Source organism: Mustela nivalis (assembly GCF_964662115.1).
Source record: "Mustela nivalis genome assembly, chromosome: 17".
Lineage (NCBI taxonomy): Eukaryota > Metazoa > Chordata > Mammalia > Carnivora > Mustelidae > Mustela > Mustela nivalis.
The window spans coordinates 61,728,551-61,755,799 of record NC_139036.1 but is presented as its reverse complement, the minus strand read 5'-3'; the positions used below and the strand labels follow the sequence as shown (position 1 = coordinate 61,755,799).

The following is a 27,249-nucleotide window of genomic DNA, read 5'->3' as shown; positions in this document are numbered from 1 at the left end:
CGGTTCCATGGTGTGATGGTCAGCACTCTGGACTGAATCCAGCAGTCAGATTCAGGTCTCCGTGGGACTGCACAACTTGCTTGTCCCCTCCCCCTTGTCTCTTCATCCCCACTTTGGTGTCCCTTCTTCCTTGTGCACTCAGGCCAAGGGTGGCCCCATGGTGGCCCTGGTGTCTTGTGGTTCTATGGTATAATGGCCGACACTCTGGACCTTGAATCCAGCAATCCAAGTTCAAATCTTGGTAGAATCTGCCTCACCTGTGGCTCTTTTGTGCCCCCCCCCACCTGTCCCAGGTAGTGGGCAACGCAATCCTCACCAGGACAGGCTGGTACCTTCCCAGATCAGGGTCTCCTCTTTTGAGCCCATGTGGAGACCCCTAGCTGCAGCTTCCATTTAACCCACTGGCCCTTCCATGGTCACCTGTCCCCTTTTCCTTATGTGTCCACATGCCCAGGACTCCTCTTGCCCCTACGCACTGCTGCCTGTGGCCTACAGGACATAGTCTGGTGGAGGAGAGGGTTGACTCTGAAATCTCTGGTTCTCTTCCCTCGGGGTGCACAGGGCCCAGGACTCTTCCTGTCCCCACTCCTAAGCTCATCTCTTGAGAGACCTCCAGGCAAGGGCCCTTGAGCTGGCTTGTATGGGCAGTTTGCCAGAGCTCCTGCTCCTCCCCCAGAGGGAGCACATCAGGGATTTCCTGATCTCTGTCTTTTCAATGTGCACTTCCTCTCTCTAGCTTGACTTTTAAAAAAAAACCAAAGGGGCTCATACTGTCGGTGCCAGGAAATCTTGAGTTGTTTTTATTAGAGCAGATTTAAGAGTCTCAGGTAAAGGCCCAGGAGCCTAACTCTGCATCTGCTTCTCTTGTGACCTTGGAAAGACCCTGCCCTCTTGGGATGTCAGCTTCCTCATCTGTACAGTGAGGAGAGTTGGGTGAGCTGGTCCCCTAGGTTCATCCCAACTCTGCTGCACAAATGTGATTTTTCTTCTGCCCCTGACTACTAGGGGACCCTGGGACCCAGTGCCTCCTCACTCCTGTTCTCCACCGTCTTTCTGAAAATGGGCTCATGTCCCACCTGGAGCCCAGGTGAGGGCCCAGAGGAGCCTCGCTCCCCACACTGGCTCACGTATGATGACAAGGGCCTATTCTGAGGGTTCCTTGGGGACATACTGCAGACATTTCCCTATTTGTGCATTAAAAAAAAAAATCCACGTTTTAACTGCCTCTCGCATCCCAGTTTGGATGTTCTCTGCCAGGAACGTGGTCAGGGTTACTCTCATGCAAGCGTCCCCCTCACCTGGGACCCAGGGCTCACAGGCAGACACATGGAGGGCTTCCACCCAGCCCCGCCGTGGGGCTGCCCCTCTTCTCTGCACGGCCGGCTGGGGTCAGGACGTAGGTGGCCATAAGCCAAGGGGAGGGGCAGAGGAGACCCAGCACCCCGCGGGGAAGGCCCACTCTTCGGCCTGGGCTCTGGCCCCCGAGCGCTGCGTGCAGCGGGAAGGGGCTGCTTCCGAAGCGAGGGGAACCGACCGCGCACCTGGCTGGTGGCTTTCTAGGCCCCCTTGGAGACCGAGGACGACGGCTCTCCTGCTCCGGGCCGGGCACGGGCTGCAGAAGTGCAAGGCGACGGAGGGCGCGGCCTGTGCGACACCGGCGTCTCTCAGCGCGCAGCCCAGGCCCTGGCTGGAGGGAGCACCTGGTTCAGGGATTCTCCACACACAGACCCATCCTTCAGCTGTTTATTCCATCATCCGTGACCGCAGAGGATGAAGCCGGCCACGAGCAGAGAGAAAGAAATGTACAATCTCACGCCACACGCAGCCCGGACAGGTACGCGCCACAGCACGACACACAACACGAGGAAACGGAGGGAAGTGGAGGCTTCAGGGCACGGAGGGGTCGACAGGAGCGTCGCCGCTCGGGTTCCCGATACCAGAGCCCTCTGCGGAGGTCTCGCGCTTCGGGGACGAGCCCGGACCTGGAGCGCGGGTGTCCGTGGTCTGGCCGCTGCCGGCCCCGCCTGTGGGGCCGCTCGTCCCCTTCCTTCTCTGCGGCCCGTCGTGGGCACAGCACGGGCTGCCCGAGCGCCCCTCAGGAAGCACAGGCTGGGGGGAGGCAGGACCGCAGCGGCATCAGGACGGACGGAGGGGAGCGCCCGTCGACCGCACGGCCTGGCCTCCACGGGGAGCCCATCTCTGCCCCGTCTCCCTCCTCCATCCTCGCCAGGCCTCCCCCGCCTCGCGGTGCGCTCCCCTTAACGGCCGAACGAGGGGGTGCGTGTCTGGGGCCTATGGCACCCGCAGCCACGGAGCCCCTGGGTTAGAGGTCTGGTCCCAGGAGGGGCTGCTGCCCGCCACCCTCTGGCACCAGGAAAGCACGTGGCTGCTGCCAGGAAAGCTGGAAATCCCGGCTTGTGTATCAGCTCCCAATTCCAAAAGGACGCAACTGACTCCCATTCTGGCAAAACCATTCAGGAGTAGCGTGAAGTGGGTGAAAATAAGCCGAGTCGGGCAGACCCCACAGCGGCCTCCTCACACGGTCTCTCTGAGGCAGACGAGCCTGAGCTTCTAGGGGCTTAGTTCTTCACAGGACACTTTTTGGATTTCTTTTAAGCCTAAAAGATAGTGGTCTGTCTTCATTCTTGTTCTTTGGGATACTGTTCAGTCTTAAGAGAAAGAGATACGTACACTGGGGCAATCCTTCCCTCAGGTCAGAATACTCGAGTCGCGCGTCACAAAGAGAGCACCACGTCAAACACTGAGGGAACCACCAGCAAAGAGGGTACAGAATTCTGAAAACCAAGGTAGCAACCGAGAAGCCGAGCCGTTTTCCTGCAGGGTCTCGGCCCGCGCTCAGCCGCGCCTCCCTCCCCGGCAGCCAGCTCGACCTTTACCACTTGATGTCCCGGCTGCCCGCGGGGAGCCCTGCGCCCTGGTACATGGTGTGCAGGGCTTCCTGGACTCTGGGGGAGTCGGCCCCGTCCAGCCACTCCTGGTACAGCTCCTGCACGTGGGCGCTGGTCTCGGGGGGCCGCACAGGGATGTCCGCGTAGATGCCTTCCATCTGCCGCAGCAGCGCCTTGTCTGCCCGCCCGTCCTCGGTCTGGGCTTGGCCTCTGCCGCTCAGACAGCCTGAAAGACAAGCAGGGAGCTGATGCTATTCTTCCTGCCGCTTTGAAGGGGATGGTTCTGCAGCCGGAAAGAAACAACAGCGCCGTGGGGCCAGAGCCCGGACTGACTCTGGACGTGGGGCCCCGGAGGCCTCATGAGCCTCGGTTATGGGCTCACAGCCCCTTATGCTTCCTACTCTTAACGTACGTTATCCAGGAAACGTTTTTTACCTAAAAGTGAAGTAAGCGGTCAGCCTCTAGGACTGGCTGGTCGTGGATACCCATCGGGACTTGGAGAAGAGCAGGAAGACTGTGGCGAGGGCAGCCACACCATGGGCGTCTCCGAGGGCTGCATGGCACCGGGGAGGGCGTGGGACCCCGCGAGCCTGCACGGGAGCCCATGCACCCGAGTGCCGCAGCCTGGAGAAAGGGCGCAACTCCCACGTCCTGGTGCTGGTTCCTCTCGGCTTATTCAAGGATGCCATGATTTACAGGGCTAAGTTCATGTAAAAGAATTTGTAGCAAACTGCCACCCTGGCCAAGCCCCTCTCTACTGGCCCTTGGCACTACCCACCAGCTGTGCCTTTTTTTTTTCTTTTAAAGATTTTATTTTGTTATTTTTTAAAAACGGGTCTATTTATTTATTTGGGAAAGCAGAGCGGGGGACGCAGGCTCCCCGCGGAGCAGAGACCCTCACTCGGGGCTCCATCCCAGGACCCTGGGATCCTGACCTCAGCCAAAGGCAGAGGCTTCCCTGACTGAGCGCCCCAGGCGCCCTCCACCAGCTACACTTTTGATCTTGAACCTCGAAGACGCTGAGCCATGGCAGGAGACCCTGCTCACCTTCCCAGGGAGCCCAGTCCTCTCCGCAGATCCCTGCCCCGGGCTCCGCCGCTGTCAGGGCACAGGTGAGTCTGCCCAGCCCCCACCCATGGCTCAGGGGAGTTGGACACCCCGCCCCCCACCCCCATGGGCCCAGCTCCCCCGCTGCCTCATCCTCACTGTGTCTGCTCCTCCGCAGCCCCACACGCCCTCCGAAGCGCTGGCAGGTTGTCGCCGGCGCCCTGGCCAGGCCTCCTCTCCTCAGGCAGGCTGGAAACCTGCGGGCCTCCCTGCTCAGTAGGGCGCAGGTGGTCCCACAGCCACCAGGAGGCCATGGGATCCTCTCCCTGGACACTGGTACCTATTCCACCAGCAAGTCCCTGGCCGTTGGCGTGGAACCCCGGCCCTGGTGCCTCCTGTCAGCCTCCATTTCCCATGTGGGCCTCCCTGACCTGCCTCTGTCCCTCAGGAAAGATCCTGCCTACCGGTGGGGCCATCTGAACCAAGATCAGGCTCTCACAGGCTGCCAGGAGCAGCTCTTCTCTGGGACCATGTCCCCAGGGGTCTTCTGAGGGGGCACTTGTCTACTACGTGCTGAGGGATGCAGAGGGACCACCGGGTCAGAACCACCAGGGCAGCCTCCACAGTCCCACAGAGCTGTCGGAACGAGCAAGGCTTGGAGTAACCCAGGAGGGCCTGCTTCGTAAGGAAGGGGCTGTGGGGGGCCGTGGAAGGACGCTGGGGGCAGACCAGACCCCATGTCTTACCCCCGGCGCAGGCGAGCACCTCCACGAAGTGGTATGGGAACCTGCCCTTCTTCAGTTTCAGAACCACGTTCTGGATGTTCCGAAAGCCGTACGCAGCGGCGAAGCGCAACAGAACCTCCCCGTTCTTTTCAAGGGTGACCTCCTGGAAATCTTTGTTCCTGTAAGATGAACACAGCGGGTTTTTTTCCTAAAGGTTTTATTTGAATTGAGACACAGAGAGAGACAGTGAGAGAGAGCACAAGCACGGAGAAGGGGCAGAGGGAGAGGGAGAAGCAGACTCCCCGCTGAGCAGGAGGCTGGACCTGGGGTCAATCCCAGGACCCCGGGATCAGGGAGGCAGACGCTTAACCCACTGAGCAACCAGGCATCCCACCAAGATGGATTTTAATCTACAGCATCTTTCGCGTCCTTCCTCTGCGGCAGATAGTCGTTTTCCAATCTAAGTTTGAAATGTTAGCAAAATGAAAAATCTGAATAAAAACAGCACTTTGGTCTCGGCTATTCTAAACCCTGCCAGCCAGCCAGCCCCCGACCCCAACTCGCACACGCGCACACACACCACCCGCGTGCGCGCCCACTGGCTTGGGGCGGCGGTGCTGAGCGCACAGGCAGACCTCAGGGTGCGGTAGGTGACCTCCCCCACGTCCTCGTCGAACAGCTGCTTGGCCGCGTGTCTGAAGACGTGTGCCAGGTACCCGTCCGAGCTGGCCCCGTCATGGCGTCTCACCTCTTCCTCCTTCGGGCCTCCGAACCTGGCCAGGCAGACAGCGACACAAGCAGGAGTCAGACTTCCAGAGTCAGGTTCCCCGTGAAAAGAGAAACCTTTTACAGATATTGACATTCAGGCAAAAATCTCATGTTGCTGAGTTTTAACAACTAACACGAAGCATGCCCTGCGACCACTGTGGCCGAAGCAGCAGGCGAAGCCCCGCTCAGCGCGCGGGGCTGGTGGCTCCCCTCTCTGCCGCCCGGCATCCGCGTGTCCCCCCAAACTGCGGCACTCGGGCCAGAGTTGGGACTCTGTGCACACTCGCCCCAGTGGGGACATGCATGGGCTCTGGCCACAGGCTCTGTTGCCGTCACTTTTGTGCACCTCAAGGTGGCCTCTCACACGAGGGCGGCCACCGCTCAGCAGCCCGGGCTCGCCCCGCGCGGAGCCCGAGGCCTGCACATAAGGGAGCGCCGGCTGCAGGTTCGGAACACCAGGACCACAGAACCCCGGCCCAGTGCTCTTAGCACGCAGAGACGTGGGGGAGCCGTTCTTCCCCAGAGGTGACCCACCCTTGGGCAGGTGCTGACACACAACACCAGGAACACACAGAATTCAGAGGTGGAGGGCGTGGACACCTAAATATCCCCACGGAAACCCAAATCGCCACACCCCAGCGGGTGGCACCGCACACTAGGGCCCCGCTGGTGTTCTGCTGGAGAGCTGTGAGCATGACCGAGGGTCATGGTGGGGAACGAGCCACGACACAGGAAGTGGCAATCCCAGGTCAGGCCCCCTCCCCCCCATCGCTCTGCTGCCCATGGCCCCATCAGGAAGAAGGGAGGCCACCCACAAGGTGCCCCTCCCTGCAAAAGTCACTTACAGAGTGTCAACGGCAGCATCTTTCACTGCGTGGTCATTTTGTTCCATCATCTGAACGACCTCACCTACAGACAAAGAGGCGGCATAAGGCGTGGCGGAAGGAGCCACACGGCCCACGCCAGCCGGACATCAGGCTTCCTGAGGAGCTGCTTCCAAGGTTATCTCCCCCATGGGAGCTTCCGTTAAGGTGACCCTGGGCACGGTCACTTGCACGGAGGGTGGGAACCCATCTCTGGCACAGCATAACGCTAACGTGAAAAATTCTGGTAGAATTTAAGAGTCCAAGTCCTCCTTCTGCCCTTAAAACAAGGGATGCTTTTGCCAACGATCTCTCCGTATTTTTGTTTCTGAAGCAGAAAATGCCTGTGTAAAACCACCTGTGGACGGAGGACCAGGACACAGTGGCTGCATTTACGTGGAGGTCGGTGGTGTGCAAAGATGAACTGAGAATCGGAACCACGTCCCCACTTCCCTTTACACCAGGGCCCCCAGAAACCCTTGCTACCCAGGGCCGTGGCGTCACACGCACATGCAGTGACTCAACACGAGACAGAACGGTAAAGCTGGCACTGTGCCCGAGCAAGGCTGGTGCACGGTTCTCACACAAACCCACCGGCTACCGGGGAAGCAGAGGCCCTCCTCGGGTCCTTACGCTGGAGTCTCAGGTTGGGGGACCCGCACCCAGGAGTCTCTGCCCCCGAGAGCTGGCTGCCCTGCCGACGTGGCACGGGGCTTGCGGATGTAAGCCACCCCCCAACGGCAGTGTCCCACTGAAGGGCTCTCAAGGATACCAGAGAATCACTTCTGCCCCAGCACACAGAACCTGCTGCAGGCTCTCTGCCAAGCACAGTGTGTGGGGGCTGCTGGCAAGGTCACTGGAGCCCCACGGGCCCCCACTTGACACTAAATTAAAAAAAAGTCCCCGTGTTACCACGTGCAGGTCCAGTCGGTCGGCAGAGCCTCCGTCTCACATGGGACGTCAGGCTGCGGGAGCGCTGCCCCCCTACTTCCCTGCACTCAAACCCTCCGGAGTCCTGTCGGGACCTCAGAGGACGACCGGCCAGAGGCCCCAGGCGTACCCTGCCCGCCCACCCCTCACCTGAGGTTAACACGCAGTCGGCACCCCGGGAGCCGTGGGAAGCGGTGGGCAAGTCTTCTCGAAGGGCCTCTAGTTTCTTATCATAGCAAGGAGCCACGATAACGTGGAAGATCTGGTCTGGAGACAGGTTCTGGGAAGAAAGGGCAAAGCCTGCTTGGGGCTGTGGGGAAATGAGGAGGCCAGCTGGGAGCTGGTGCCCCCACCCCTCCCCAGGGGTGCCCCCACGTGCTGAGGCCACTCTGGGTCCGGGCCGGCCTCCTGCAGACCGAGCTGTGACCCGCGCCTGCTTCCCGGCTGCACCGGCCCCCCGCAGGGCCGCCTCGCTTTGGACGGGGCCGAGCCACCCAGAGCCCGGAAGGTCCGGCAGCCGGAGATGCCGGGGGAGAGCTGCCAAGAGCTGAACGCGCTGCCCTAGACCTGTGCACATGCTGGCTGAACGCCAAAAAGGGTAAGGCACTGTGGGACTGTCGCCTGGCTGGCCGACCCTCAAACTTCCCGGAAACTTCCCAAGGGACACCTATTCAGGACGCTTCTCTGTTGCCTGCAGCTGAGTCGGCAGCCACACCACGAGAGGGCAGTCGCTGAGTGACATCTGTGGCGAGGCCTCGGCGAACGGCCCCACACATGCCCCAGCCTGAGGAGAGCACCCGTCTCTCAGCGGGCCCACAGGCCCGGTTACCCTCTAGGACTGGCAAACTCCCGGACTCCCCCAAACAGTGGGGACGGGGCAAGCACAAGGGAGAAGGTCGCACAGCTCCTTTTCCTGCACCCTAAGTGCACGAGGGTGTCAAGGCGTGTGGCTTCTTAAAGCTTTGGGTCTGTGGGATCCCTCGCTCTGCTGTGTTCTCCAGTGTCTCCAGGGCCAGACCTCACCGGTTCCCTGGAGAGATGTGTCATCTGAGGGGGACTCTGGGCACCCTGGCAGCTGGAGACCCGACCACAAAAGGGGGCCACATCACGGGCACCACTGGGGTATTGGGACCTCCAGGAGGAACCAGGCCTGGCCGCTGCCAGGGCTCCTGACGTGGCCCTAGATCGCAGGCAGGGGGTCGGAGTGGGGGCCTGCAGTGGGGCGGCACAGCGCAGGGGCCAGCTAAACACAGGCGCCGCGCACTGGGGGGACGCGTGGCGGGTGAGGGCGTGGGAAGGCCTTCAGGAGCCTGCCTAGGAGTCTTCCCACCACGTGAAGGCAGAAGTGGCTAAAGGAGTCACGTGCCTACTCACTGTGGCCTGGGGGACAGGCCAGGCCCCCACACAGGGCCGCCTCCACGGCAGTCATCTCCGGGGCCCCCCACCACCAGGACAGACAGTGTTTCCACTCGATCTGAGGCCAAGACCACCTTCACTGTGCCTCCTGGGGACACCCACCATCTCCTAGCCCGCGTGCTGCCCTCTGGGAGGCGGTCGGCTTACCTGCCGTCTGGCGAAGTAATCCTTCACCAGGGAGCCCATGATCTGCTGGGGAGACTTGGCGGTGCAGAGGTGTGGGGTAACGGGGTGGCCCAGCACCCGCTCGGCATATCGGACCCAGCCTGGGGAGAGAACGGGCCATCAGCTCCTCGCAGGGCCTCCTCCTCCTTCCGTCACACACGAGTTCTGAGCTCCCGGACCCTGTCACTTGGGGGAAAGCCAGACACCACTTCTTTTGACCTTCCAGGGAATTCGTGGCACCTTGGACCCCAGGGACCCCAGCTGCATATGCCTTAGACTGGAAGATGGCCCTGCCGGCCCCTGACCAGAGAGGATGCAGCGGAAGAAAGTGAAAACTGGTGCAGAAAACAAGTTTCACGGAGCAGGAGCAGCCGTGCGGCATCGTCCCAGGGCACCCGGCCTCCCGCTGTGCGGCCACAAAGCCTATCGCAAGTTACCAGCCAACAACTGCCCCCTCTTCAGGGCAAGGACAGAATTTCACAGGCCCAGGTGAGGTCCAGAGAGCACACGGGGTCTCCGCCTAAGCACCTGGGCTGGTACTGAGCATCTCCTGAGCTGCCGAGGGCCGCTGTGGGCCGGGCTCCCCCTGCGGCGGTGCCGTCCGGGGAACGCGGGTCAAGAGAAGGCCTGCAGGAGGTGGGGCTCGTGTCCTTCACCTCCTGGGCACAGCCCGGTGAGAGGCCGACCCTACGGACACGCAGGCCGACCCTACGGACAGGCATCCCCACCACAGCACCACGGCGAGTGCAAAGCTGCTCATCGAACCGCGGGGACAGCCGGCCACCTCCCTCTGACCGCTGCCGGCCAGGAGCAGCAGCAGGCACGTCAGACGACGCGGCAACCCTGTCTGAACAAACGCCGACCGCAGCCGCCAGCGGCACGTGGGCCTGAGCGTGCACAGGAAAATGTCCGCGATGACCACGGTCGTGTGCACAGGAAACGTCCGTGGCGACCACCGAAGCTCCGAGGGCAGCGGCCACTGCAGGGACTCTCCTTATCCCTTGCCTCTGAACGTTAAAAACAAAAAACTGCCGAGCAGGATGGAGCCTTTGGGGGCCCAAAGTCCCTCCCACTGCACGGCAGGCCTGGCAAGGCCCCGCCCACCCAGCCTCAGTGCCAGGCCGGCACCTGCAGACACGGCTCCCTGGCGGAGGGCACCTCGATGCTGCAGGCAAGCCGATGTGGGGCGGCCAGAGGCACCGGACATCACGCCAAACAGCAGGAGGTAAGGGCCGGGGCCCACAGAGGATGCACAGCCCGGGGGTGGGGAAGAGGACCGAGCAGGGACGGGGAGGAGTAATCCAGGTCCCAGAGCCCATGGTGCCCTGCATCTGAAACCAGACAGGTCAGCACTTTCCTGAGGAGACCTGTGATCGGAAACTTGTTACTCGACACTGGCCGGGGGCAGACACACCGGCCTGTGCCCTGGACAGCGCCTGCCAGCTCCCATGGAGTCAGGAGAACAGAGAAGCGGCTGCGGGCTCCACAGCAGCAGGGGAGGATGACAGTGCTCACATGCTACTTCGGTGCCGGCTCTTTCTTGCAGCACTGCAGACTCCCCCCTCCCCTGGGCCACCACTGACAGGCCGGGACAAGAGGGGACGTACTCGGAGAAGAGGCCTGGCATGAGGCGCCCAGCTCTGCAGAAGGACACCCCACAGAAGACACCGGTCAGTCTGTGGGCAGCAAGGGCACCCCAAGGCCGGGAGCCCTGCATGAGGAAGACACGCCCTGCGAGCCGGCACAGGACTGCCCACAGCCCTGATCCCATCTGCCAGGTCAGATCTTCCGACCTTGACGTTGCTTTCATGTCCTTACGGTCATTGAGAAGCAAAAAGGGCAACACTGACTGTAGGCAAGGGTTAGTTTTGACCCGAATCTGACCTCATGTCCCTAAATTTGAGAGGTGATGTGAAGCTGAACCAGTTACAGTTCTGACACACTTGGGTATAAAGAAATCCCCAGGGAAAGTGCATCATCATTTAGGAAGAACATTCTAGAACCTTCAAACCTACACATAAACAGACTTAAAGGGCTCCAGACCCTGGATGCAGCAAGTATCAGGCCATATTGGGAGTGGGGGGTGGCTGGTGTGCACCAGGCAGGGGCTGAGTGAGGTGGGGGGCTCCGGAGTGGGCCTGCGGGGATCCCCACCAACTCTCCACTCCCTCCAGGTCTAGGACGCCCAGTGCGGGGGGGCCCGTGACCTCTGACCTCACCCATCTGCACGCCTGCCCCCAAGGCAGACTCGTGAGAAATGGTGCCTCTGGCGCAGGAGGTGCAGCCGCGGCCCTGGGTGCTCACCGGGACAGGCGGAGGTGAGCATGGGCAGCGCCGGCTCCTCCTCGCTGTGCTGCTGGTACCGGCGCACGAACTCCTTCTGACTCTCCAGGATGCTGAAGTCCGCGGCTACTGCTGTATCGAAGACATAGTGCACCCCTGCAGGAAAGAGGAGGCGCTCAGCTTCTCGTCACCTATCGGGGGACCGCGGCGAGTCTGCAGACTCCACAGCACCGAGCTCTGCGTCTCCCTCTTACCTCGTCTGTACCACAGACCGCATAAGCCCAGGACCGTGCCTCACCTTCTTCTTCAAACAACAAACAGGGTCATTTTTCACAAGAAAATATGTATGTTTTCTCTCTGGCTTGCTCTTGTTCTCTCTAGATCTACACTGATGCAAAACCTCACAGTAGCCGTAACGGTAACGTGAGATTACAGGGAACCCGCAGCACTCTCTTGTGGTCAGAGGTCAGATCTGTCTGATAATCTTTGATCTCTTTAAAATAAATAGAGTAGGGGCACCTGGGTGGCTCAGTGGGTTAAGCCTCTGCCTTCGGCTGAGGTCATGATCTCAGGGTCCTGGGATCGAGCCCCGCATCGGGTTCTCTGCTTGGCGGGGAACCTGCTTCCTCCTATCTCTGCCTGCCTCTCTGCCTACTTGTGATCTCTGCCTGTCATATGAATAAATAAAATCTTAAAAAAAAAGAATAGAGTAAATTGGCAGCCCGTCCCTTTCTGAATGCCATAAATTTTAGGCTGATTTGTAACTTTTTTTCTTTTTAAAGCTTTTAGCATTTTTTTTTTTAAAGATTTTTATTTATTTATTTCACAGAGATCACAAGTAGGCAGAGAGGCAGGCAGAGAGAAAGGAAGGGAAGCAGGCTCCCCGCTGAGCAGAGAGCCCGATGCGGGGCTCGATCCCTAGACCCTGAGACCATGACCTGTGCCAAAGGCAGAGGCTTAACCCACTGAGCCACCCAGGTGTCCCTAGTGTGTGTTTCTTTCTTTCTTTCTTTTTTTTTTAAAGATTTTATTTATTTATTTGACAGACAGATATCACAAGTAGGCAGAGAAGCAGGCAGAGAGAGAGAGGAGGAAGCAGGATCCCAGTTGAGCAGAGAGCCCGATGCGGGACTCGATCCCAGAACCCTGAGATCATGACCTGAGCCGAAGGCAGCGGCTTAACCCACTGAGCCACCCAGGCGCCCCCTTAGTGTGTGTTTGTTACGAAAGATCTTATTTGAGAGTGCAAGCAAGGGGAGGGGGAGAGAGAGCCACAGTCTGGGCACAGATCTGACATGAAGCTCAACCCTACAACCCTGAGGTATGACCTGAGCCGAAATCAAGTGTTGGAGGCTTAAATGACTATGCCACCCAGGTGCCTCTTTTTAGCTATCTTTAAAATAAGTTTTCTTAATACTGGCACATAAGCCCGAGACAAAACATTGTACTTTTAATAATTATAGCAAAGTGAATTAAATAACCTTAATATCTGCAGCTAGATAATTTTTCTTAAAAAAATTATAAAACATAAGGTAATGTTTTAAGATGACACTTAAATCAGGTTCATTGTGGATATGTTTTACTAATATCTAATGCCCCACTCTTTAAAAAATTGTCTCCCCAAATAGGGCCTTTCAGTATGAGGAGAGACAGTATCTAGGAACTCTGGTCTCCGGTAAAGCCAAGCCCACCTGAAGCCTTCTCAGATCCCAAGCCTGAGGGAACGGCCCCACGGCCCTCGGCGCTGTGGCCCAGTCCGGCAGCAGGCAGTGCGTGCAGGAACCATGCAAAGTGCCCCAAGGACCAGGGGCTCATTCCAAGTGTCGCCTTATTGTCTTAGTAACCCTCCACGTGTTTAGGTCTTTAAAAGCCACTGCAGGGCGCCTTGGTGGCTCAGCTGGTTGAGCATCTGACACCTGGTTTCGGCTCAGGTCATGATCTTGGGGTATAGAGACTGAGCCCCGTGTCCGGCTCTGTGCTCAGAAGGGAGTCCGCTTCGGATTCGTCGCCTTCTGCCCCTCCCCCAGCTGGCATGCTCTCAACACACACTTTGTGTAAAATAAATAAATCAATCTTTTTTTTTTTTTTTAAAGATTTTATTTGTTTGACAAAGAGAGACAGCGAGAGAGGGAACACAAGCAGGGGGAGTGGGAGAGGGAGAAGCAGGCTTCCCGCTGAGCAGGGAGCCCAATGCAGGACTCGATCCCAGAACCCTGGGATCATAACCTAAGCCGAAGGCAGATGCTTAACAACTGAGCCACCGAGGTGCCCCTAAATAAATCAATCTTAAACAAAAAACAAAAACAACAGAAAAAGAATCCACTGGGCGATGGGGTAGCTCCGTTGGTTAAGCGTCTGCCTTTGGCTTGGGTCATGACCCCAGGGTCCTGGGATGGAGCCCGTGCTGCTCCCTGCTCCGTGGGGGGTCTGCTTCTCCCACGGCCTCTCTCTTTCTCTCCCTATTTGTCGCTCGTGTGAATAAATGAATGAGATCTTTAAAAAAAAAAAAAAAAAAAAGAAGCCACTGCAGAAAACCCAAAACTCATGTTGGCAAACGCCTCCAGTTCTCCTCTCCCGAGCCTGCCTGGTGGTCTTGTGCAGGACGACAGCCCAGGGTGGCAGACGCTGCACAGAGGGTGGGTGGGCGGGGGTTAGGGTTACAGCCCGTTCCCTCCCTGCTCTGCTCTCCGGAGAGCACCCCGGAAAGCAGGATGCCGGTCATCTCGCCATGGTTAGGCTTGTCCCAGCCTTCTGCGGGCCCTGGGGCTGAGACGACACCACACTCCTTGGCAATCCCTGAACCCTCCCACATGTCCCCGCCACCCCATCACCTGCTGCTCCTGGTGGGCCAGCCACAGACCTCACGCAACACCCACCCGCGCAGTAAGGGGGTGAGGGACGCCCGCCTCCTGCAGGTCGGAGGCAGGGTCGTCTTACGTTCCTCGAGATGCTGGCGGAGGTCCTGGTCTAAGCTGTGCCCCCGGGAGCTGAACGCTGGAGACAGAGAGGACAGCTGTCGGCTGGCCTCGTAGACTCACGACAGTATCAAGACATCTCACCAAGACTTTTGAGGAAGCCGCAGAGTCTTCTAGATGCATCCGTCACGCTGAGGCGGAATTTGGCGGCAAAATAAGGCAGAGACTGAGGACACACTGACACTACCAGCACTTTGTGCTGTGAGCGATCACATTTCTGCGGGAGACAGAGGAGAGAATGATACGGGTGCTGGGTACGCAGAGTGACGTAAGACACCATAATGAAGACTCCAGTCAAACAGAATGTAGTAAGTGTTCTATGAAACAGTGATAGAGGGGCGCCTGAGTGGCTCAGTGGGTTAAGCCGCTGCCTTCAGCTCAGGTCATGATCTCAGGGTCCTGGGATCGAGCCCCGCATCGGGCTCTCTGCTCGGCAGGGAGCCTGCTTCCCTCTCTCTCTCTCTCTCTGCCTGCCTCTCCATCTACTTGTGATCTCTCTCTGTCAAATAAATACATAAAAAAAAAAAAAAAGAAAGAAAGAAACAGTGATAGAATTCACACGCACTAGCAAATATAATTAAGGGAAAAAATTAGGATTAAGAAGTGTGACTTCCCGGGACGCCTGGGTGGCTCAGTTGGTTAAGCAGCTGCCTTCGGCTCAGGTCATGATCCCAGCGTCCTGGGATCGAGTCCCACATCGGGCTCCTTGCTCAGCAGGGAGCCTGCTTCTTCCTCTGCCTCTGCCTGCCATTCTGTCTGCCTGTGCTCGCTCTCTCCCCCCTCTCTCTCTCTGATAAATAAATAAAATCTTTAAAAAAAAAAAAAAAAAAAAAAAAAAAAAAAAAAAGAAGTGTGACTTCCCTAGAGATTTCATCAATTTTTAAAAACAATATTCTATCAATAAATGTGAACACGTGAACAAAAGTGGGTAATTCTAGAGGAAAAAAAAATATTACCATATTGGCCCATAAATAACTGAAATGACCCAATAACAATTTAAAGATACACACACACCAACACATTTCAATTAGAACAAAATACATAGACACCGAAACAGTGTCCGGAGATCTGTCCCCGGGGACCTCCGTCCTGGTCAGTATGGCAAACTGTGGGGTATGGGTGCATGTCTGCATGTATTTTGTTTGTTTCTTTTTAAGGAGACAGAAAGAGACAGAGCAGGGCTGGGGCAGAGGGCGACAGAGAGAAACTTAAGTAGGCTCCACGTTCACCACAGAGCCTGACACAGGGCTTGATCTCATGACCCCAAGATCATAACCAAAGCTGAAACCAAGAGTCAGACACTTAAGTGACGGAGCCACCCAGGATCCCCAAACTGCAGGATATTTTTAAGGAGTGGATCATTCTCACCTTCTATAAACTGTTCTAAAAAATACTGTACTGGGGAGGGGCACCTGGGTGGCTCAGTGGGTTAAGCCTCTGCCTTCGGCTCAGGTCATGATCCCAGGGTCCTGGGATCGAGCCCCGGAGCCCCGCATTGGGCTCTCTGCTGGGCAGGGAGTCTGCTTCCTCCTCTCTCTCTGCCTGCCTCTCTGCCTACTTGTGATCTCTGTCTGTCCAATAAATAAATAAAATCTTTAAAAAAAAAAAATACTGTGTGGGGCGCCTGGGGGGCTCAGTGAGTGAAGCGTCTGCCTTCAGCTCGGGTCATGATCCTGGGGTCCTGGGATGGAGCCCCGCGTCGGGCTCTCTGCTCAGCGGAGAGCCCACGTCTCCCTCTGCCTGCTGCTTCCCCTGCCTGTGCTCATTCTCTGACAAAAAAATAAATAAAATCTTTAAGAAAAATTAGTGTGTAAACATGAAACAACAAGGCCATCAACACCCTGAGTCAAAACTGACAGTGGCCGCTCAGGAACTCCTGAGAAAAACACGAACAATTCATCAGCAACACAGGGGCCGAGACGCAGGTGAGGACGCCGGCGTCAGGTCTCCCACGTGACCCTGTAACCTGGCGTTCGGGGCACACACGGGATTACCAGGACAGGGCTGCGTGGGTCAGACGCTGTCAGCAAGTCACGCTTCTGAACGCAGCCCAGCAGAGTGAGGAGGCAGGGGCCGGGGGCATCGTGAGTCCCCGCTGCTAACGGAAGGGGGAGGGCAGAGGGTCGTCTGTCCCCAGCTCCAGGAGCCAGACTCGGTGCTTCCAACCCTTCCACCTGATGCCCTGCCCAGGTCTCCAGGCCTCACACTGTTCTCACTCAAACGTCCCCTCTCTGAGGGAGCTGCTCTGTGGCCAGCGGGGGAGCAGACAGCGCCCAGGCCCACGGGCAGCGGAGAAAGGGCAAGTGCGGTGCCCCGACGGCCGTGGGAGCAGCTCGCTCACCCAGCCCGGAACCTCCCCTCCGTCCAGTTTCGCGAAATCACCGTCTCCTCCTCCTCCATGGCGGCGTCTGCAGCGGCAGTGCCGACGGGCACGCACATCGACCGCAAGTTTCTATAAACATCTACTTAACAGTAAAACTTCCCACTGAAGCCTGAATCAAGCTGTCGCCACGGGGAGGAGCTAAGCCGCACCACCAATGAGCCAAGTCTGTTCAGTGCAGTAGCAGAGCAAAAGCCACTCTGTTCAGAGAAGGACAAGCAAGAGCAGGTGGGGACTGCCGCTCACTCGGGGGCCTCCCGGGGAACCTGAGCACCAGGAAGGGAACAGACACACTACACTGCTGACGACAGGAAGACCAATATTTCTCTCTGAAACCGTGACCTAAAAATGCTGGATGACGTCCCAGGAGCACGCCACAGGGGTAGGGGCAGACACGCACGACACCGCCGCGCTCTGTCCTCTATGCCGCGGTGCCCACGTGCAGCCCACACCGCTCATGGGCTCTGCCTGGCCCTGACACACTGGCTGTTACCGAGACGGGGGGTGGGGGGTTTCCCAGGGGCACCTGCGCTGCTGCAGGCAGGCCCGGCTGTGACCCGGCTTCCTGAGAGCGGCCGGGAGCGAGGGGTAAACCCAGGTATGCTTCAGCCCCTCTGGCTCACCTGCCCTTCCTTTCACGTGTCCAAAGCTGAGTGACACAGCTCTACAGGACAGCAGAGGGACCACGGCCTTGCCCCAGCCTGAAAAGACCATCCGACCTTGCCTTTAGGAACCTTGCCTTTAGGAACAGACTAGGGACCTTGCCTCATATCACGTTAGTGAGGGAACATGACCCTGGGCAGGGGCTCTGGAGAGACTGGACTCCAGCAAGGGATATGGGGCCAGGGCCAAGACGCGTGCCCGGTGCCCCAGCAGAGGCTTCCATGCCTCGCCACCACCTCCCGGCCCCAGACCACAGAACCAGCAAGTGCCCAGGAACCCTACCTTATTAAGGTTCAGAACTCGAAAGAAGTCCTTGGCGTTCTGCTGGGAGACCCGGGCTCCTTCCTCCGCTGTCACACAGCTGTCGCACGCCAGGCAGTCACTCAGAAAGATCTTGGCATCGGCCAGTTTATGGAATTCTCCCTTCTATGAAACAAGGATGTTCTGGTCTGATTCTTCAATAAAGACTAAAACATGTGCTTCTCTGGGGACAATGACAGCATGAGACCAACACGAACACGGACACGGATCATCCTGGACAGCAGAGAGCCAGGCCTGGAGCTCCGGGCGCCGCGGGGGATAGAATAGGCCGGTGAGATCAAGGAGTCACCCAGATGACAATCCAGGGTGAGAACAGGACAGCACTGTCACATGGCGGGAAGAAATCCACATTCCTGTGTCTCAGGAGCTGGCCCGGTGCCTCCGTCCCTCCGTCCCCTTCTGGGTTGCCCCCGGGGATTCCGCTCTTGGCCTACTCTGTACTCCCCGCTGAGCTCATCAAGGCCCACAGCTCCCCAAGGAAGTCGGCAGCCTGGCTTCCCGAGGTCTGAATGGTGCCCAGGAGTTTCCAACAAGCTCCCGGGTGGGCCAGAGCAGCCACAGCAAGGGTCTGGAGCACGTGGCCCGGCACACAGACACTGCTGCGCTGCGCGGAGAATCCTGGCCCTCTGGCCCGGCCCAGGGGCCCATGCGCGCTCTCCGCGCTGCTCCCGGTGGGACTCCCTCCATGGCTGGTGCACTACGCACCGCACGCTCTCCTTCCTGCAAGCTCTCGGGGCTGGGTCCGGTCCCTTCCCACTGACCTGTTCCTTCCACTTCCTCTGGTCTCCTAAACATGTGTATCCCGGGGAAGACTGTCCATCGCCCCTTCTCGGCCACCAGCCTCGGCAGAGCAGTGCCAGCTCCGGCAAGCCCGACACCTCCCCCATCTTCACCTCCGGTGGAGCCCTCTCCTTTCCCAAGCCCCGTAGAGCTCCGTGCCCCTGGACCGCAAACTGCACGCGGCTTCCCGGGCCACACCCGCTCTCCTGCCTTCAGCACTGGCCCCACCGCCGGGTCTGCCGGGCCCTTTCCTTCATTCCCCTGCGCCAGCTGCCTTAAGCCGCCTGCCCCCACCCTGAGCTGTCTCCTGCCCCAGACCACTCTGTCTCCACCTCCCCCCGCCTGGGGAGCACACCCGCCCCAGCTGCTCACCCTACGGGGTGCCGCCCACCACGCTGGCAAGACGCCTGCTGAGGCTGTGTGCATACCGTATCTCTGCATTACCACAGCCCTGACAGGGAAGGGACCCAAGTCCCCAGGTTACTGATAAGGAAACCGGGCTCCCGGGTTTAGAGGTCTGTCCGAGGTGATGTGGCCAGAGGGCAGCTGTGGGAGGCGCCAGGCGCTCCCTGCTACTTCTGCCTCTGCGCCCCGGGTGCCCATTTCATCTGCTGCTTGCCAAGCCCTAAGCTGCCAGAGCAGAGCAGAGCTGGTATACGACGGACGAGATCAGCTCCGCCAGGTCAGACCTTGTGTTGGCATCAAGAGACTCAAGCGAAACCTGCTGCTGTTTCTCCCACGCTGCCAGCTCTCCATGAGTGAAGTCAGGACCAGTCCTTTCCAAGGGAAGAGTGACCTCCCCTACCCAATAAACTTAAGCCATCACTGCTAGCTAAGAAGGATTTAAACCCTCAAGAATGGAGTTAGGGAAGAAACCACTGGAAAAATAAACTTACCGGATCGCGAGATTTGAATTCTTTTATAAATTACCTACCCAAACTCCCATTTTACAGAGTGAAATTTTTCTTTTAAGAAATTGGAGATTTAAATATTATGCCACTATGTCCAGTCAGTGACGGAAGATGCTATTTTCCTTTGTTCTTCACTCAGTCGGCTTCGGCTGGGTGTACGTATTCTGAGAACTCTTGCTCTTGGCACTTCTGTCTAGAAGGTCATGTGCCTCGGAATGACCAACCCAGGGCCTCGTTAGTTCTTGGACGGGAGGAATGACCGCCCCACATGCCCGCAGCCCCTGCAGGGGCACCACTTCAGCATGTTTTGTCTTAGAGCAGTGGTGTGCCAGGGACAGGAGCCCTCCGAGAAGAGAAAAACAGCCCCGGCCATTTACTCCAGGCTAACGCGAAACTGAGAAATTACTTGCCTCTCCGCTCTCCTGGGCCAGACTCGGTCCTTCAACTGATGCATTCTCTTGGTCCTCGGTTTTTGTTTTCTTACTACATTCCTTGAAAAAGCAAAGGAACATAGAAGAGTACTTTTAATTTGACTCTCAGTTTAGAAAGATGTGTGTACACTCTGATCCATTAGCCTCATATGTAGAAATCCTTTCTATAAAGATAAAAGTACCTGGACTTGTGCACACACATGCATGCCCTCCCTATCCGTGTCCTTGCGGTAACTGAAAACTAGAAGCAACGTGGCCTTCCCCCGCCAGGTAAATAACACTGACAGCCTGGACACCTGCTACATTCCGATTACGCTGAACTAGAATTGGGAGTAATGCTCTGGAAATGTATCTCCGTATAGTGTTAAGTTTAAAAAAAAAAAAGGGAAAGTGATAAAATATTTATATGATCTAATTTTTGGAAAAACAAACCAAAAAACCCGATTCCCACAGTGAACGGCTCTCTACGCCGTTACAGCCTAGAAGCAAGCGTGGAAGGCTACCACGGTCCCTAGGGTTACCCAGGTGGAGAGGAGGACCAGCCCTGCCCTCCCTACGTTCCTGTTTTCTTACTGTAATTATGTAAGTTGTATAAAAACTCTTTAAGAACATGTTTTGGGGGCGCCTGGGTGGCTCAGGAGTTAAGCATCTGCCTTCCGCTCAGGTCATGATCCTGGTTCTGGGATCGAGCCCCACATCGGGCTCCCTGCTCGGCGGGAAGCCTGCTTCTCCCTCTCCCTCTGCTGTGTTCCCTCTCTCGCTGTATCTCTCTCTCTGTCAAATAAGTAAATAAATAAACATCTTTAAAAACAGGTGAGCACACAGAAAACACGTTTTGGTCATTGTTTCAATCATCCACATCAAGAACGGTGCCCGCTAGGATTGCCCTGAGTGGTGACAGAGGTCAGTTTGTTTTTCTGAGGGGGTTTTTTGGTTTTTGCTTTTTGGCGGGGGCGGGGGCGGGGGGCCTTCAAACATATCTTGAAACGACAGACAAGTGCCAGAGAACAGGAAAGACTGAGCGTGAGCCCAAATGTCAGGTGACCACAGGCACCTGGAAGTGTAACCTGAGGCGCAGGAGCGCCGGGATTCTGGCAGGTGCAGCGGCCGCCGCTTACCAGCTGCCCTCCACCCGGTATCCCCGAACCAGCTGTCACACAGGAGACGAGTCGGCCGGAGGATGCACAGGCGCCGGGAGCGGCACATCCCGGAGACCGGCGATGGCGGTCGGGGGGCTAAGGGGCCAGGGAACCCGGGACCGCGCCGCAGCTGGGACCCGACGCCAGCACGGGGCACCAGGTCTCCCGGAGGCCGGTGACCGCAGGCGGCTCCGACCCCGACCTGACCCCCTGATCTCGAACAGCCCCGACCCCGGCCGGACCAACCTCCTGACCCCTGGCAGCCCCGGCTGGAACGACCCCCGACCCTCTGTCTCTGAGGAGCCCCGACCCCAGCAGGACTGACCCCCCGACCCGGAGCAGCCCCGACCCCGGCGGGACTGACCCCCCGACCCGGAGCAGCCCCGACCCCGGCGGGACTGACCCCCCGACCCGGAGCAGCCCCGACCCCGGCGGGACTGACCCCCGGACCCGGAGCAGCCCCGACCCCGGCAGGACTGACCGCCCGACCCGGAGCAGCCCCGACCCCGGCGGGACTGACCCCCCGACCCGGAGCAGCCCCGACCCCGGCAGGACTGACCCCCGGACCCGGAGCAGCCCCGACCCCGGCGGGACTGACCCCCCGACCCGGAGCAGCCCCGACCCCGGCAGGACTGACCGCCCGACCCGGAGCAGCCCCGACCCCGGCCCGACGATGTCCCACCCCGGCCCGACCGACGCCCCGCCCCGAGCGCGCGGGGCCCACCTTCCGCGTGCAGTGCTCACACTTCATCTGGAGCGGGGCAGGCCGGGGCCCAGGACTCGGCCTCAGAGCAGCACCGGGAGACTCGGTCACAGACGCCCGGCGCCCGCCGCCCTTTGTTGAAGTCACCCCCGGTGCCGCCCCACCCCCGGAGGCTCCGATCGACCAATGAGAACGCCGGGAGGGGGCGGGCCACAACTCCAAGCCAGTAGGAGCGCAGAGAGGGCGGTGCGGCTCCGCCCACATATCTCCGTCTGGGCCAATGACAACCCGAGGAAGGGGCGGTCCGGGCCGTGAAGCCAATCGGAGCGCGGGGGCGGAGAGCGGCGGTCGTCCGGGCGGCCCCGCGGGTCATCTCGCCCTTTTCCGCGGCTCGCGGGTCGGGGGCGGCCCGGAGCGGACAAGCAGACCTTCCCCAGGAGGCGGACAGGCAGACCCTTTGTAGGACTTATCCTGGGGCGCCTGGTTTGTCAGTTGGACCTGGAGACAGGCTTCGCCAGGCCACCGCCATTGCCGCCCGGAGGCGCGTCACGTAGGCCGGCCGGTCGGCAGTGCGCATGCGCGGGTGCGCCCCACGTGGCGGCGGGGGCGCGCGGGAAGCTGGGTGTGAAGTCGAGTCCGCCCGCGGTCCCGGCACGTGCGGGGACGGTCCGGCGCCGGCTCTGCGGGAACGCGCAGTTGTTTCTGCGGGGCTCGGGCGAAGCTGCTCACTCCTGGTCGTGAAAGCCGACGTGCTACGACATGCGTGTTGTCTGCTCTTTGCGGGATGGTCGGAGCGGGAAGCCTGCCGGGGGCAGCCCGGGGGCCCGAGGGAGTCCGGTGGTCTCCGGCCGTCGCACCAGCACGCTGGGCTTCTTCGGAGGCAGCGGGGAGCTGCCGTCCCGACCGAGCCGGCTGCCCCGCGGGGAGCAGCCCACGTCCGCGGAGGACGCGGGGGCGCTGGGAGGGGCAGCTGCAGGCTGGACGGTGGCTTCGCCAGCCCCGAGCTGTGACTGCGGCTGGGGGGCGGCAGTGGCCACTGCGAGGTTCCCGCTGGTCCGCAGCTGAGCGCAGCTTCCCCTGCCCGCCCCAACCCCACCCAAAGGACGTTCTCTTGATTCCGTTTTAATTGATGGAGGTTCCGACAGGTAAACCCGCGGGGTCTGCATTGGCCTCCGGCCTAACCCCTGCCTTACTCGGGTCTGTGTCAGCGCCATTCCCTCCATTTTCAGCGGGAATAAGAGAGTAATTTTAGGTTGTCATTTGTGTGTATTTCTCCTTACTGTTTTGTGTGTGTGTGTTTTAAGATTTTATTTATTTATTTGACAGAGAGATCACAAGTAGGCGGAGAGGCAGGCAGAGAGAGAGGGGGAAGCAGGTCCCCTGCTGAGCAGAGACCCCGATGCGGGACAAGATCCCAGGACCCTGAGATCATGACCTGAACCGAATGCAGAGGCTTAACCCACTGAGCCACCCAGGCGCCCCTTCCTCATTACTGTTTTAAAAACATTTTCACGATACCATTACCACATGTGAAAACAAGTTACAACTACGTAATTTCATCAAATATGTATTTAGTGTCCAGGTTTCCCTAATCTCTCCTTAAAAAAAGAAAAAAAAAAAAAAAACCAACTTTGTCAGAGAGAGAGTGAGCACACCAGGCAGGAGAGGGAGAAAGCAGGCTCGGCGCAGAGCAGGGGGCCCAACGCAGGGCTCCACCCCTGGATCCTGGGATCATGACCTGAACTGAAGGCAGATGCTTAACCAATTGAACCACCCAGGCGCCCAAGGAATACTTTCATAATGAGAGACTCCTCTCATTCACTATTTGGTTACTCTGTTGTAAATTTTATAAAGACAAGATGAATCCATAAGTTTTAAAAAAAATCCAATTCCTTTCTCAGCATCCTCCGAAAGTGAACAAAGAATTAAAAAAAATATATCATTATGAATTATGGATTTTGGGAGCTCCTGGGAGGCTCAGTTGGTTGAGCATTGTAGTTCAGGTCTTGATCTCAGGGTTGTGAGTTCGAACCCCATGTTGGGCTTCACATTGGGCATGGAGATTACTTTAAAAAAAAAAAAAGTTATGGATTTAAATGGTTGGAGATTTTCAGTTCATTTGAATTATTCTTATTAATACTCAAATCCCGTTTTTCTTTTTTTGCTAATAGAATTTCTTTAGCTAGACTCCAAAATTTTTTGAGAAGATACTCAAATGTTAGCAGTCTTTTTGCTTTTTGATACATTTGCTTGTACATTTCCTGCTTTAGACCTGACATCAGTCCTCTCACCAAAAAGCCTGGTTCCTTTAGTAGGAATTGGTATTTAAAAACCACAGAACGGATGCTAGAATTGCTCATTGCTACTGCACTGGTCATTGTTTCTAGGACTTTTCAGTGGACAGCATGAGGAAACTTTTTAAAGCAAAATGCATTATGAACTCACGCTAGTCCTTCTGATTCAAATCTAGGCATACAGGATGCTGAATAATTGCCCTTACCGACCTCACATCCATCACTCCTATCTGAAATGCCTGGTTCCCAGCAGTACCGACCTAACACACTCATCTGCATGATCTCACATTACATATATTAAAAAGTCTCAGACTAACAATGCTAACTCACTCTACTATCCAGAATAAAACCACCACATTTTACATATTCTATTTCAATATATATTTGCATCCTGTACAACCCCTTCTTAAATGACAGTACCTCATGCATGTTTCTCCATCTTGCTTTTATGGTTCAACAGTACATGCTGGAGAGCATGCTCTAGCAGTATATAGAGATAGTCCTTCCCTCGTGGGGTCCAATCAGGAGAGAGGAAGCACACAATAATTTGTAATAGAGTTTAATATAAAGAATCACTAACAATAACTGGGGATTGGTGTGAGGGATTTGCTAGTAAAAAGAGAATGCAAGAATAGTAAGAAACAAGGAGTAACCACAGCCCCCCCAATCAGGGCTATGACGTTGGAGCCCACTCTGTGCCCCAGGATGAGATCTGGACTGTTGGAGGAAGCCACCTTTGGCTCATCTGGTGGCAGAGAAGTCAGATGTCGCACTGACGGAACTTGCTGGAAATCTAATCCAGAAGGTGCTGGGGAAAGGTGGTTTTTTTTTTTTTTTTTTCCCCACACAAGGGATCTCACTAGAGGTACTTTTCTACAACACCACTCAAGGGGGTTGTAAGGAGAAGCTGGTGGATACTGGTTATGCTGGCCAGTGTGCACGGTAAGGGCGGGGCGCCGCAGAAGCCCTGGGAGCTGCAGGAGCCAGAAGCCGAGGATCCTCCTCCCGCAGTGTCTCTCCAGCACCCTCTACTGACAAAGTTCAGCATCACGCCAGAGAGCGCACAAAAAATAGAGGGCTCAGATCCATTTTCAGGGATCGCGCAATGAAGTTCGAATTTAGAGCTGAGATAGAATGCACTGATAATTGGCACAATATACAATTTTATTCACTCAGTTCCCTATTTATGGATATTGTATTTCCAGTCTTGCTATTACCAATATTTAGCAGGATTCTGACCAAATTAACTGTCACTTGTTCGCGCACTTAACCTTTGTAAAAGTCCAGTGCAGTCTTCATTTTTAAATGGCTTATGATCCAGTAGAAAAGGTGAAATTATGCAAATACATGTAATGCAAAGTAGAATTTCCTGGGTATCCTCTCAGTTCTACCTAAATTCTGAGGCTTGCGGCAAGCAGGAAGGACTTAAAGAAGGTATTAACAATTCAAATAAACCTTCAAGATCGTGTAGGGGAAGTGCGTTTCAAGAAGATAGAATGCGAGCTGAGGGGTCCGTCTGAGGAGCCTGCTGTGTTCAGACACTGTGTAGATTTGCTGCAGCTAGAGTAGATGGGCTCAAAGCGTGGTTCCTTGGCCAGCAGTATGACCACCATCTAAATTTTAAATCCCACGCACCACTGGGAACAGGTGCCAGCATTCTGTTTCAAAAACCCACCATGTAAGGGGCGCCTGGGTGGCTCAGTGGGTTAAAGCCTCTGCCTTCGGCTCAGGTCATGATCTCAGGATCCTGGGACCGAGCCCCGCATCGGGCTCCCTGCTCCGCGGGGAGCCTGCTCCCCCGCACGCCCCGCCTGCCTGTCTGCCTACTTGTGATCTCTGCCGAATAAATAAATAAAATCTTTTAAAAACAAAACAGAATTAAAAAACCCCCAAACCTGCCTGGCGATTCTGATGCCGGTCAGGTTTGGAGCCACAGGCAGAGGGTATCCGAGGCCGACTGATGAAGTATGGCTTTTGGTGGTGCGCTGCTCTCGGGCGGTCTTCTGGGCTCTGCACACCGACCCACGGGCAGCGCGCGGCTGTACTGATGTACGTTCTACAGCTGGAGTAAGTACGGAGAGAGCACAACGGAAGAGCAGCCCTCCTGCGTTCGCCCCGCACCCCACGTAGCCCTCGGCGCTGCCCTGCGGAGGCCACGCGGGGACGCAGGCTCCTGTTCAGGCGCCTGGTCCGAACCAGCCGGGCCCGTCAGGACCCAGGCCTGCTTGGAAGGAAGGAAGCTGGCGGTTTGGAGGAGAGGGAGCAGGTAGGCCGCCTACGTGCCTGCGGCGAGGTTTTCCGGGAGCAAACCGTCTTTCCTCCCGCAATTTTCTGGCAACAGCCCAGCCAATGAGAGACCGTCACCACCCATCTAATGGGGAGGGGCCATCGTCCAGCCAATGAGAAGCCACTATACTTCCAGCTCCCCTTTCCCTCCAATGGACTTTCTGTTTACAACAGCCCCACCCCGCCCACCCCGCCCACCCTATAAAAAGAGCCCGCGGCGCTGCCCATCCGCACGTGCCTGGGGTTCCGGCGGGAGCTGCGTGGCGGGAGCTGCGTGGCCGGTGCCGCGGACGCGGTTCTCCCCCAGCGCCGGTCTTCGCTGGCGGGGGAGCCCGCGGTGTTGTTCCGGAGGTTGACGCTGTCCCGGGACTGCGCGGACTCTCCAGACCCAACGCGCAGAATCTGTCTTTTCCAGGCCCGAGCCACGTCCGCTGCGAGTGTGAACCCGCGTCTCCGAGCGCTGCAGGGGCTCGTCCGCCCCGAGCCGGTGTCGGCGACCTCCGGGCACCGCCCACCTCCGTCAGCGTCGTCGTTCGCGAGCGGTTCTGCGTGCGGGGCACCGGCTTGGAGAGGCGTCGGCCTGGGGCTCGGGTCGTGGCCCCGGGGTCCGGGGAGCGAGGTCGGGCTCCCTCTGCCCCGGCTGTCCCCGCTCGCGCTGTCTGCCTGTCCGGCTCGTCGGGTGCTAAAAGCTGCGGCGACTTGATCTGAGCGGGAACGAGCGGGCGGGCGAGCACGGGCTGGGGTGGGGGTGGGGGGCGGACGCCCCCGCTGGGCCGGGAGCCCGATGCGGGGCTCGGTCGGGGACCGCGGGATCGCGACGGAGCCGAAGGCCGACGCTTCGCCGACTGAGCCCCCGGGCGCCCCTTTTATCGACCTGGTTTTTTAAAAGATTTTATTTATTTATTTGACAGACAGAGATCACGTGCAGGCAGAGGCAGACGGGGGGCGAGGGGGGGGACGCAGGCTCCCCGCTGAGCAGAGAGCCCGATGCGGGGCTCGATCCCAGGACCCCGAGATCATGACCTGAGCCGAAGGAAGCGGCTTAACCCACTGAGCCCCCCAGGCGCCCCCTTTTATCGACGTATTAAGCGAGGGTTTTGCCGCATAATCCACGCTTCCGACTTTGTGGGGTTCAGTCGCCCCAGACGTTCTCGGGGGCGGTCACCCGCCCGCAGTTGCTGCGCTTCCCCACGCCCCCCAGACGCCGCGCTCCGCCCCTCAGTCTCCCGCCCGGGTGCGGGTGAGCCGGCGGCCTGGCCC

At 57.9% G+C, this 27,249-nt stretch overlaps 1 protein-coding gene across 1 annotated transcript; it reads right to left on the bottom strand.

The window, feature by feature from the left end:
• Nucleotides 1-1,729: 1,729 nt before the first annotated feature.
• NARF (nuclear prelamin A recognition factor) lies at nucleotides 1,730-22,506 on the bottom strand. Its single transcript, XM_082705582.1, has 11 exons — nucleotides 21,431-22,506; nucleotides 19,547-19,627; nucleotides 17,407-17,550; nucleotides 14,166-14,298; nucleotides 11,128-11,262; nucleotides 8,806-8,924; nucleotides 7,393-7,522; nucleotides 6,295-6,358; nucleotides 5,317-5,454; nucleotides 4,703-4,860; nucleotides 1,730-3,135 (listed from the first exon to the last, which is right to left on the bottom strand). The coding sequence occupies exons 1-11, from the start codon at nucleotides 21,671-21,673 to the stop codon at nucleotides 2,894-2,896; spliced, it is 1,587 nt and encodes a 528-aa protein (XP_082561708.1). The 5' UTR covers nucleotides 21,674-22,506; the 3' UTR covers nucleotides 1,730-2,893.
• Nucleotides 22,507-27,249: the final 4,743 nt, after the last annotated feature.